Source organism: Fonticula alba, assembly GCF_000388065.1.
Source record: "Fonticula alba strain ATCC 38817 unplaced genomic scaffold supercont2.5, whole genome shotgun sequence".
In the NCBI taxonomy this organism is placed as follows: Eukaryota; order Rotosphaerida; family Fonticulaceae; genus Fonticula; species Fonticula alba.
Window position 1 is genome coordinate 1,427,742 of NW_009242975.1, and position 10,940 is coordinate 1,438,681.

The 10,940-nt window shown below is 64.2% G+C and overlaps 5 protein-coding genes across 5 annotated transcripts in view; 2 read left to right on the plus strand and 3 right to left on the minus strand.

Moving 5' to 3' along the window:
* H696_03493 (hypothetical protein) overlaps window positions 1-572 on the minus strand; it is a 1,217-nt gene extending 645 nt beyond the window's left edge. The window contains exon 1 of the mRNA XM_009497358.1: window positions 152-572. Within this exon, the coding sequence (XP_009495633.1) occupies window positions 152-439 (288 nt within the window). The 5' untranslated portion in view covers window positions 440-572. The remainder of the gene's footprint in view (window positions 1-151) is intronic.
* Window positions 573-1,036: 464 nt separating this feature from the next.
* On the minus strand, window positions 1,037-3,639 carry H696_03494 (histone-binding protein RBBP4). The gene is made up of 8 exons (XM_009497359.1): window positions 3,384-3,639; window positions 3,148-3,256; window positions 2,961-3,012; window positions 2,592-2,799; window positions 1,998-2,349; window positions 1,620-1,832; window positions 1,357-1,467; window positions 1,037-1,243 (listed from the first exon to the last, which is right to left on the minus strand). The coding sequence occupies exons 1-8, from the start codon at window positions 3,566-3,568 to the stop codon at window positions 1,178-1,180; spliced, it is 1,296 nt and encodes a 431-aa protein (XP_009495634.1). The 5' UTR covers window positions 3,569-3,639; the 3' UTR covers window positions 1,037-1,177.
* A 1,359-nt stretch (window positions 3,640-4,998) lies between these two features.
* H696_03495 (nonsense-mediated mRNA decay protein 3) lies at window positions 4,999-8,242 on the plus strand. The gene is made up of 7 exons (XM_009497360.1): window positions 4,999-5,233; window positions 5,328-5,484; window positions 5,592-5,645; window positions 5,775-6,387; window positions 6,516-6,823; window positions 7,051-7,252; window positions 7,484-8,242. The coding sequence occupies exons 1-7, from the start codon at window positions 5,196-5,198 to the stop codon at window positions 7,642-7,644; spliced, it is 1,533 nt and encodes a 510-aa protein (XP_009495635.1). The 5' UTR covers window positions 4,999-5,195; the 3' UTR covers window positions 7,645-8,242.
* A 135-nt stretch (window positions 8,243-8,377) lies between these two features.
* Window positions 8,378-10,113, minus strand: H696_03496 (hypothetical protein). The gene is made up of 3 exons (XM_009497361.1): window positions 9,718-10,113; window positions 9,055-9,557; window positions 8,378-8,869 (listed from the first exon to the last, which is right to left on the minus strand). Exons 1-3 carry the CDS (start codon window positions 9,888-9,890, stop codon window positions 8,406-8,408), a joined length of 1,140 nt encoding a protein of 379 aa, XP_009495636.1. The 5' UTR covers window positions 9,891-10,113; the 3' UTR covers window positions 8,378-8,405.
* A 333-nt stretch (window positions 10,114-10,446) lies between these two features.
* H696_03497 (hypothetical protein) overlaps window positions 10,447-10,940 on the plus strand; it is a gene marked incomplete at its 3' end in the record, with an annotated part of 6,686 nt that continues 6,192 nt past the window's right edge. The window contains exon 1 of the mRNA XM_009497362.1: window positions 10,447-10,842. Within this exon, the coding sequence (XP_009495637.1) occupies window positions 10,718-10,842 (125 nt within the window). The 5' untranslated portion in view covers window positions 10,447-10,717. The remainder of the gene's footprint in view (window positions 10,843-10,940) is intronic.

A 10,940-nucleotide genomic window follows, 5' to 3' on the forward strand; every position in this document is an offset into this window, starting at 1 on the left:
GGGCGAGGGGGTCAGCGCGCAGGCGAACGGCAAGCGGGCGTCAGCCTGAGCAGACAGGGACAAAAATGGGGGAGGGGGAAAGTGCGAAAAGGGCAGGCGGATGCGAGGCCGGATACAGCCAGGGCGCCAGGCGAAGGGACACTCCACGAACCGAGAGAGTCAGTGTCCCGTCATCACCGGGCCCGATCTCGCCGACCGAGTCACGCGAGGCATTTGGCTGCAGCCGGACATTGATCAGAAGCCCACCGTCCTTGGTTGGCCGGATGAGTAGCGTCGACAAGTCCACCCCTCCACCTGGGGGGCTGCTTTCGCCGGTGGCCGGGGCTTTTTTCCGGCTCATGGTACGGTAGGTGGCGACAGCGGCAGCGGTGCCGAGCGAGGTACTGGAAACACTGGGACGAAGGGTGGCAAAGGGCAATAGGCGCCGCGTGAGGAGCATCCAGCCAGGCAAGCAGGAGGCGCCAGCAAGTAGAAGCGAGGGTCGAGCAAGGGGAGCGGGGTGGAGGAGGGGCGGTTTTCTGAGGCCAGGACCGGCTTGGGCCGGGCGATGGCTTCTCAAAAGAACATCGATCCCACGCCACGAATCGGAATAATTCGGCCCCCCACAGGACCGGGTTCGGGAGATCTGCCTCGCGCTGGCCCCACCCAAGAATAGTGGGGCCTGGGGGGGGGGGGGGGGACATGACCCCGGGTCGCGAGCACACTGTGGGCGATGCGTTGGGAAGCGGCCTTTCTTCTTTTTTATTCTCCCTCTCCCCCCCGCGCCCCCATCCGGCCCTCAGTGCGCCGGCCTTTGTGCGTTGGTCTCTCGACGGCGCACCACCCCGCCCCCCCAGAGGCCGTGTGCCCAGATGGCTTTTTTCCAGCTCCAGCCTTGGGACGCCTCTGCAGCCCATGCCGGCCCTCCCTTTCCCTCCCAAGGGCGGGCGCATGCGCCCGCCCGCAGGGCGTCACAGCCACCTTCCACTGTTTCGTCCCGTGCACGCATCTCTCCGCCGATTGCGCTTCGCCCAGGCCGCTGCACCCCGACAGAAGAGGGACATTTGTGCTTTTATTTGGCCAGTAGGGCAGGGCCACAGGCGATGCCACGTACTGCATAGGCCCGCCTTATCGGCGTTTCATGGTGATGAGTCCCCGGTGGCCGGATTGGCGGTTGGGGGTGTGGCCATATGCGCCTTCAGCGACGCTCGAGCTCCGCCTCGTCGATGTCCATCTGGTCGTCGTCAAGGTAGATGCTCGAGGACTGGGGAGAAAGGGCCAGAGCGAGGGAGGGAGGGAGAGAGAGAGAGAGAGCAAGTTAGTCAGTATGCCCAACGGAAAAAAGGGGGGGGGGGGCAGAGGGTGGCCCAGGCGCACCATCTGCCAGCACTGGATGACATTGTCGTCGGCGGTGGAGGCCATCATCATCGGGATGTTCGGGTTCCAGGAGATGTCCGACACGCGGTTGGTGTGCCCACCGTGGATGAACTAGCCAGTGGCCCAGAGGGTCCGGCGGGGGGACGGCCGCGCGCGCGGGAGGTTGGGGGTGGGGGGACAGAGGAGAGGCTGTGTCAGAGGCCGCTGCTGCAGGTGCATCGCACACGAGGAGCCGAGGAACATGTAAACCCAAATATACACACCATCAGCTCCGGCGGGCCATCGTTCGCCTCCTCGGAGGTCTGCTCCTCGCCGATGCGCGACATGTCCCAGATGTGCACACGGCGGTCGTGCGCCGCCGAGGCCAGGATGGTCTCGTAATGCGGCGACCAGGCCACCTGCAGCACCTCCCCCGAGGGGTACTCGCAGGAGTGGAGCTTCTGCTTGAGGTTGCGCATGTCCCACAGGGCAACGCTCTGTGGATTGAATTCGCCCAGGGGGCGCGGGGGACGCGTGTGTGTGTGTGTGTGTGTCAATAGAGGAGTCTGGCCAGCTTCCCGAGGGACAGGGGGGAGGTGACGGAGGCGGCACAGGAGCAAGGCAACTCGCGCAAGGGAGCCAGCAGGTTGTCGCCCACATACCTGGTCGCTGGAGCCGGTGGCCAGGAGGTGCTCGGAGAAGGGATTAAAGGAAAGGGAGTTGACGCAGTCATCGTGGGCCGTCACGGTCAGAGTATTCTTGCGGGTCCGGCTGTCCCACAGCCGAAGGGTCCGGTCGTCGCCCACCGAGCCGAACAGGTGCGCCTGGACGTTGTGCCACGCCACCTCGCCCACCTCCTTGGTATGCCCCTCGAAGGTGAAGAGAGGCGCCAGCGAGCCGGCACCCTCGGGCCCGGCCTCGGCGGCTGCCGCCACATCCCACAGACAGATGAGCTTGTCATCCGCCGAGGAAAGCAGCAGGCCCGACTGGTTGCGGTTCCACGAGAGACCGTAGCTGGGTGGTTCAGACGGGGGGAGTTGGTGAGAAGAAAAAAAGAAAGGAAAAAGAAGCACCGAAAGAAGAGGCACGGTGCGAAATCAAGCAGCCAATGCGGGAAAGAAGGGACAGTGGAGGAAGAAAAGAAAAGAAGAGACCCCCGGCCCGCGATGCAGGCCGGCCCGAGTTTGGCCGCCCTTGCCTGCTGTTACCATGAGCAGGGGGGGGGGGGGCGGGTCTCGTCGGGCGCAAGGACGCACCCCTCCTTCGAGTGCCCGGTCAGACGCATGGTGGGCCCCTTGGTGTCGTCGCGCGCCGCGAACTTTGTCGTGTCAAACAGGTGCACCTGTCCGGAGATGGTCTTGGTGGCGATCATGTTCGGGTTCTGCGGCATGTACCGCGCGCGGTTGATCTCCCCCTCATGGGGAATGCACTGCTCGATGGTGATCTTGGTGCGACGGGGCTCGGCTGGGCAGTGGAACGAGAACAAGGGGGCGGCGCGAGGCGGCGACCGAACACAAGGCAAGGGCGAAAGGAAGGCCGACGAGGCGGCGTCAGCGGCAGCCAAGCTTCCGGGGGAGCTGCGGCAATGGAAGAGAAGGAAGGAAAGTGCCCCACAGCGAACGCACCACCGGACTCCTGGCGGCGGAACTGGAAGACCGTCGGGTCGTTGGGGGACACCTCAACCGAGGGCAGCTCCAGCTGGGCAATCATCAGCATGTTCTCCGAAGCGGACTCCGGGTCGGTGTGCGTGCCGAGGATCATCCACGACGCTCTTCCGATCTACTGGAAGACCGTCGGGTCGTTGGGGGACACCTCAACCGAGGGCAGCTCCAGCTGGGCAATCATCAGCATGTTCTCCGAAGCGGACTCCGGGTCGGTGTGCGTGCCGAGGATCATCCGGTGGATGGTCTCGTTGGGGCCCCTGCAAGGAGGAGCGAAAAGCGGTCAGCGGACATGTTCCACGGGCAGGGCCCAGAAGGGGAAGAGGGCCCAGGGAGGAGGGCCCAGGGAGGAGGGGAACGCCGGCGATTGCCGCACGGCCAACGCACTCGGTCATCTCCGGCAGCCACTCAATGGTCAGTGAGGGCCAGCTGAGGGCCTTCATGATGACCATGTCATACAGGAAGGGGGTGTTCTTCTTCCAAGTCTTGTACTCGTCGTTGATGCGCTTCTCGGCAGCCACATCGGGCAGGGAGCCGGCATTCGGCTCTGGAGACATGCTTCCGGTGGACATACTGGCGAGTGTGTGTGGGTGTGTGCGTGGAGAGGCCCAAGGGGAGGGGGGGGGGGAGAGAGGGGGGGACGAATGCAGGATGGGAGGGGTTGGGGGAGGGAGAAGGATGGAGAGAAGATCGCTGGCTCCGGGCTCGGAGGCCAAAAAAGGTATGCTGGCCGCCAAAAAAAAAAAAAGGCACACCAGGCGCATGCCCTCTCGCACAGGGACAGAGAGATTGGTACCCAGCCTCAGGCGTGAAAAGGAGGAGGGAGCGGGGGAGGAGGCGCCGGCGGCGATCGTGTGCCTGCGTGCGCACTTCCGCGACTGCGGGGCCGCCTCATGCCGCCCTAGTCCTCGGTGCGGTCGGACCAAAGATGCCCAGGGTGTCAGGGCCGGCTGGAGGGCCGGTGCGGGTCCTGGTTGCCGACGCACCCGCCATTCAAATCCCCCCGGCGCCGGAGTAACGCCCAGCCGTCGGTCCCGGAGCAAGGTGGAGGGAAAACAAATTCACCAAGGCCGGGCGTGATGCGCCCCGTGACATTCTTCAACATCACGTCCCCAGGAGCCGATGCGTGCGTGCAACCCTCCCGAAGGCGCCATCCACGCTCGCCCGGTCCCCCCGCCCCGAGCCTTGCGCCGGGCAGCGGGGGAGCCTGCGTTGCCGGACAGCGGCGAACCATGCGTACACAGTGCCGCCCCTGCTCCCCCCCCCCCCCCCCCCCCCCCCCCGCCCCCCCCCCCCCCCCCCCCGCCAGACACACAGCCCCGGGGAGGGCTAGGCCGGTCGCCCCTGCCCCGAGCCCGGCTGTCTGATCCCGCGAGGCCCGAACGCGGCTCCGGCTGCTCCGGTCAAGACTGGCTTCGCCGAGGGAGAATGTTGCATCATCAGCACACAGCCACACGGGCACCAACACACGCGCACACATAGGCGGCCCCCACTTTGGGTTATGCGCCAGCAGCCCCTTGATCCAGGGTGCCGTCTGCCGCGGTGACCAACCCGCGTGCCGGTGCTTACCAACAGCACCCTCGTGTGTCGGCCCGGCCTCCTCGGCCGTCCTCTGCCGTCCTCGGCCGTCCTCCGCCAAAGTGTGAGCTCTGGTTTGGGGGATGGATCTTCGGATGGCTGGGACTGGGCTGGGGCAACGTCGGAGGGGGGCGGGGGATGGGGGATGGGGAAAGAAGGCGGCCTGGCACACGCATGGGCCCCCACCCTGAGGGGCGTCGGATATCATGGCTCGCTTCGTGGGCATCCGCCAGGTGGTGGTGGTGGCCGCTCCACATGTGGTCCCTGGCTCCCGTCGCCACTTTGCCCTCCCGCCAACAGAGCAAGGGCCGCGCTGGGACGGCGCCGATCTGTCCGCGCACGCGCGCCCATGCTTTTTGTGTGACGGCGTAGGGAATCGCCCCGGTCCGCGGGTGCAGCCCCATCTTGCTTCGCGCCTCTTCCCCCCCCCCCCCCCCCCCCTCTACCCTCCCTCTTTTTGCTCCCCTCCCCTCTCCACGAGATTGCCTCCCGGGTCCAGCTGTCTCTGCCTCTCCACTTTCCTTGCCGCCGCGCCTCTCCCCTCTCCCTCCCTCTCTCCCTTCGTTGTTTCTTGGCCCCCCGCGCACCCCGGCAACCGGACCGCACAAAGCTCCCATCACCATGGAGTACATCAACGTCACCAACACCCAGCAGCGCATGTACGTCATTCCCTCCCTCGCCCTGCTCGCCGCTTTCCAGGCGCCCCGGCTGACTGTCTTCTCCTGCTCCGACCCCCTCCTTTCCCCTGGCCAGTCTGTGCTGCAACTGTGGTGTTGCCATCCCCCCGAACCCCGCCAACATGTGTGTTGACTGTATCCGCAACGAGATCGACATCACTGAGGGCATCAGCAAGCAGCTGGTTATCCAGTTCTGCAGCTCTTGCGAGCGTTACCTCCAGCCGCCCAACCATGTGCGTGCTTCTGCCCTGCCGCGTCCGGTCCTGCGATCGACAACCGTCCCCGCCCCATCCCCCCCCCCCCCCTCTGCTAACCCGATTGAATGGTCTGGCCCCGGCAGTGGGTGGCCGCCGACCTCGAGTCTCGCGAGCTCCTCTCCCTCTGTCTCAAGCGTGTACGTGCCTCGATGGCGCCCTGTCCCCGTCTCTATCCCATGTTCTCCTCTTTCTCCGGGCTCACCTCCTGACACTGCCCGATTCCCCTCCCTCACTCTCTCGCCCCCCCCCCTGGCCTGCGCACACAGATGAAGGGCATGAACAAGGTCCGCCTCGTGGACGCCGGCTTCATTTGGACCGAGCCGCACTCCAAGCGCCTCAAGGTGAAGCTCACCATCCAGAAGGAGGTGCACGCGGGCATGATCCTGCAGCAGGTGTTTGTGGTGGACTTCGTCGTGGCCGGCATGATGTGTGAGGATTGCCACCGCGTGGAGGCCAAGGACATGTGGCGCGCGTGCGTGCAGGTCCGCCAGAAGGTCCCGCACAAGCGCACCTTCTTCTACCTGGAGCAGCTGATCATCAAGCACCAGCAGCACCGGTACACCACCAACATCAAGGAGACTCCGGATGGCATTGACTTCTTCTTCGCCAACAAGACCCACGCGTCCAAGTTCCACGACTTCGTGGCCTCGGTCTGTCCCACCCGGTACAAGGTGTCGGAGGAGGTGATCTCCATCGATGTTCACGCCCACACGGCCAACTACAAGTACACCTACTCCGTGGAGATGGTCCCCATCTGTCGTGATGATCTGATCTGCCTGCCGCGCTCGCTGCGTGCGCACCTCGGCAACATGGGTCCCCTGGTTCTGTGCAGCAAGATCGGTAACAGTGTGCACCTGGTCGACCCGAACACCCTGCAGAGTGCGTGACGCCACACCCGCGCGACCCTTCCCTGATGTGGCATTTGTGCCCCCCCCCCCCTCCCCTCCCCTTGGCTGACTTTCGCCCCTTCGCGCGTCGGCTGTGGTGGCTTTCGGTCGTGCTGGCAGTCGCCGAAATGTCGGCCGCCAGCTACTGGCGCTCGCCCTTCACCACGCTCTGCAACATCAAGAGCCTCACCGAGTACATCGTGCTGGATGTGGAGCCTCTCGGCCCGGTGCGCGGCAAGAACGTCCTCTGTGAGATGGAGCTGGCTCGCAAGTCGGACTTCGGCTTCAATGATACCACCTTCTTCGTTCGCTCGCACCTGGGTGCCATCCTGCAGCCCGGCGACAGCTGCCTCGGCTATGACATTGCCAATGCCAACTTCAACAGCGATCATTTCGAGGAGTACAACCGCGCCGAGCTGCCTGATGTGGTACGTTGCTTGGTGGTGCCGGCTCCGCTCGCGCGTGCATGCCAGTGGACCGGGTGAATGTCCGGTCCTTCTGTGCCTGGGCGTGTCTCCCTTCCTCTGCCCTCCTCCTTCTCTCTTTCCCTCTCTCTCTCTCTCTCTTCTCCCTTCCTCACACACACATACATTCCGCTATTCCCTTCTCATCTAACACCATACACTTGCCCCCGCCCTCTCCCGGCACATTCCAGATCGTTGTCAAGAAGGCCTACTCCAACAGCCGCCGCAAGCGCCGCAACCGCAACTGGAAGCTCCAGCACATCACCAACGAGACTGCCATCTCTGGCCCGGTGGACAAGCGCAAGGGCCCGGCCACCCACGAGGACTACGAGCAGTTCCTGCGTGACCTGGAGGAGGACTTCGAGTTCCGCTCTGCCATCAACCTGTACAAGTGTGCGTCCCTCCGCCAGACTCAGGTCATGTTGCTCCCTTCCCCCTCCCTCGTCGGTGCCCATCAGTGCTTCCTCTTGAAGACCTTGCCCGCTCGTTTGCTTGCTCGCTCTTTCCCCTTTGTCCCCCTCCCTCCCTCCTTGCACTCCCCACCCCTGCCCGGCTGCTGACCAAATCACGCGCACATGTGCATCGTACCCCCCCCCCCCCACACACGCTATGTTCTCTCTGCAGCCGCCAACCAGCCTGCTCTGCCGGTTCATGGCGAGGAGTCGAATATGGACACCGACTTCGACGACGATGCCGAGATCCCGGAGATCGACATCGACGAGCTTCTCGACGACATGGCTGAGATGAACATCGCCGACGTGGAGATGGCCGGCGACGGGGTGTAAGTGCCCTTGCACTGTATGTACGTGCGTGTGGAGGTGTCTGCGGCACGGGCACCGACCTAGTAGCGAGGCACACCCAGACACACACACACATGCACATGTGCACATATGCATCCACCAAACGACGCCGGGGTATGTGTATACATTATATATATATGTGTATGTACGTCTCTCCTGTCACATGTGCCTAGTTTGCCCTGCCCCGCTGTGCGCTGCTGTCCTCCCTCCCCTGCCGCCATTCTCTGCCCCATGGTGTGGCCAGTTGTGGCTGCATGGGGAGGAGGTGTGCCAAGCCCACTTGCGAAAGAGGAAGGCGGCTTTGGCACCGCGGCGCGTGAGATATTGCCCCCTGGTGTGCTGTACTTTTACCCCTCCCCCAGATCTTCTCCTCCCCTCCGCCTCTGGCGTCCCACGTCAGTCCCTGTAGATTGTCCCTTCTCTCCCCTTCCCCCCCCCCCTTTCCCCTCCTTCCCCTGCTACGCTGCAGAGCATGCCCATTGCCCCCCCCCCTTTTTCCGGGGATGGTACGAATTCGTGTGCCAACCATGCGCGAGCGCCCTTGCACATTGTCCCTCCCAGAATAAACCCTCATCAATGAAAATAGGGCGTTATTACGGTGCCTTTCCAGGATGAATGAGTGGCAGGGATCAAGGGCAGTGAAGAGAAGGAGAGAGAGAGAGAGAGAGAGAGAAGAAAGAGAGAGAGACAGTGAAGGAGCCGGGCGCAAATGCCGAGCGGGAACAGAGGGGAATGTATTTGCGGCGCTACCCGGGTGCCGGTGGCGATGGCGGTGATGGCGGCGGTCCGGCTGGAGGGCGGTCTGTCGATACAGGAGGTGGCCCCTTGCGCTGGCGGGCTTGGACTTGGCGCAGTTCGGCGTCGCGCTCGGCCGCATTTGTACGTGTTCGCTCGGGCACCCAGCGCCGGAGGGGAACCCATTGAACATGTGCCCCGGCCAGGAAGTCGTCCAGCGCTTGAGAGCGCTGATGCTCCACGGCTCCGGCCGGCTGGTCCGAGTGCACGAAAGCAACGGAGAAGTCCTTGGACACTTGGTTGCTGATGCGCACCAGCCGGGCAACAGTTCGCCAGTCAGGTGAGCCCTGGGCTCCATGTGTCGAGACCCCGGGACAGCCAGAGGTGATGGCCGATGGATCGGTGGCGTTCCAGACCGGCGTGACCAGCACCGAGAAGGTGGCATGGAAAAGTGCCGGCGATTGGAGGTAGAGCACTGAGCGGGAATCAAGGGGAGCAGGGAGAGAGAGAGAGAGAGATAGCGGGAAGGAGTGAGAAAGGGAGAAGGCATGAATCGGATGAAAAGGAGGTCAGCTCAAACAAGCCCACATGGCCAGGCTCTGATCCCGCCCTCGCCCGTGGCCGCCGCCGCCGCCCCGCAGCGCATGAGTGAGAACGCACAGAAGTCCACTCCATACTTCAGACCATCCTTCGGGGTCCAGCCTCGGCCACGGGCATACACGTAGAAGGCGTACCGCGGGCCGAAGCTCGGGACCGAGAGACAGATCTCGGCAAAGAGTTCCGACGCGGACATTGGCCCGGAGGCGTGAGCACCGGCCGCCACAGTGGCTGGCCCCTTGTCATCGACCGGCGGGCTGCGCAGCAGTGCTCCAATGGCTTCGGGTCCGGGATTGGCGGTTGGGCGCCGGAAAATGGTGAGAACTTCCAGCACGTGGCACAAGTAGAGAGCCTCCTCCAGGGAGAGGACAATGTCCGACCCGAGTGTGGATGTGGACAGACGCGGCGGTCCAGCGAAAGCGGCCGGGGCATTCGGGGCGTCCACGCCGGAGTGTGCCTGGCGAAAGCGCTTGCGCTGTCGGCTGCGCTGCTGCAGCCAGTGCACCGATATCCCAAAATATCCGTGAGAGAGGAGGTGTCGCGAGCGCTCGGGCGGCTCAACGAGGCTGGGGAGGGGGGAAGGGGGTGGCAGTCGTTTGAGAACCAACATGGATACAGAGAGACAGAGAGGGAGATATATATATATATATATAGAGAGAGAGAATGTCAATGGGCGGGCCCGTGCGGGGGGATGAGCGAACTCACTGGCGGATGGCGGCCACGCACTCAATTTGCCGATGTGTCGGATCCCAGTGGGCAACCAGAGGCCGATCTAGACAGTGGCAATCGAGGCCCAGATCACAGGGCATCACCTCGAGGGCTGGGTCGCCGGCCGTGCCGGCGGCAGTGCGCCGCCGGCGCTTCGGCTGTGGCTGCCGGAGAAGATCGACGTCCTCCATGGAGGGCCAGAGGGAGGGGCTGCACCGGCGGGGCGACTTGCCACGAGACAAGCAGGAAGGACCAGCGGGCTCCCAGCGAGTGGGCGTTTCGGGAAGGGAAAGACGCGGGAGAGAGGGAGGCGCCGAGGGACGCAGGCAGTGCGGAGGGGCGAAGGAAAGAACGAGGGACAGGGGCGGAGCAGGTGCGTGTGGCCGGGAGGAGCAGAGCGCGCGGGCGGGTGTTTTTTTTTTTTTTCCTTTCACCCAGCCGACAACGCGCGGACCCAGGCAGCACGCCGGTTGCCCTCGATTGCGGGTTTTCCCGTCCGGCGGTGCAGGGTCTTAGATCGCAGATCGCCCGCGAGTGACAACGGTTTCCCAGGGTTGGCACCTTGAAGGCTGGTGGCCTCCCTCGGTTGTGGATACGCCCCCTTGGGAGGCGGCCCCCCTCCTCGCCTTTCATGCTGTGGTCGCATCTCAGGTGCCGACTTCTGGTGCCGATTGTGGCCGGCGGCATCCAAGCGCCACCGGGGCCGCCAGCCGTGCGCCCGACCACCGGCCACTGAGACTCACCTCCCTCCCTCTCCCTCTCCCCCTCCCTCTCCCCCTCCCTCTCCCTCTCTCTCCTTCGCTCGTTCGCTCGTCTTCTTTTGCTCCTTCTCTTTCGCCCCGAACACGCCGACACACTCACGCGCACATACACACGGGTACCCTGCCTCGCGCTCCGCCCTCTGGCCGAACTCCGCGTGCGAGGGCGGACGGTGTGTCGCGCGTGTAAAACGGCATATCTTTCATCGCCTCTCCTTTTTGCGTGGACCTGATCGCCCCCGGGGCGCCCCCGTATCAGCATGCCGTCGCTCATCAAAATCACCATCCTCGGCGCTCGGAATCTTCCCTGCTCCAGCCGATCGGTGGAATTCAGCGCTGAGGCTTTCCTCGGCGAGCGTCTGTTGGAACGGACCGGCAAATCTGCGTATGCATCCCACCCCCCCTTCCCCTTGCTTCCCCCCTCTGGCCCTTGATCCTCGCCCTCCTCTCAAAAGCATGCTGCCCCTGCACAGTCGCCGCCCT

Bases quoted from the DNA above. Each gene is read 5' to 3' on its own strand.
- H696_03494 (XM_009497359.1), bottom strand. From the start codon at position 3,568: ATGTCCACCGGAAGCATGTCTCCAGAGCCGAATGCCGGCTCCCTGCCC. The intron at 2,350-2,591 runs GTGCGTCCTTGC...TGAACCACCCAG, and splicing joins ACCGGGCACTCGAAGGAGGG to CTACGGTCTCTCGTGGAACC. The intron at 1,468-1,619 runs GTGTGTATATTT...GCCACTGGCTAG, and splicing joins ATGGCCCGCCGGAGCTGATG to TTCATCCACGGTGGGCACAC.
- H696_03495 (XM_009497360.1), top strand. From the start codon at position 5,196: ATGGAGTACATCAACGTCACCAACACCCAGCAGCGCAT. The intron at 5,646-5,774 runs GTACGTGCCTCG...CTGCGCACACAG, and splicing joins TCTCCCTCTGTCTCAAGCGT to ATGAAGGGCATGAACAAGGT. The intron at 6,388-6,515 runs GTGCGTGACGCC...TCGTGCTGGCAG, and splicing joins CGACCCGAACACCCTGCAGA to TCGCCGAAATGTCGGCCGCC.
- H696_03496 (XM_009497361.1), bottom strand. From the start codon at position 9,890: ATGGAGGACGTCGATCTTCTCCGGCAGCCACAGCCGAAGCGCCGGCGG. The intron at 9,558-9,717 runs GTGCGTGGCCGC...CCCCCTCCCCAG, and splicing joins CCGACACATCGGCAAATTGA to CCTCGTTGAGCCGCCCGAGC. The intron at 8,870-9,054 runs GTGCGTTCTCAC...ATTCCCGCTCAG, and splicing joins GAAGTATGGAGTGGACTTCT to TGCTCTACCTCCAATCGCCG.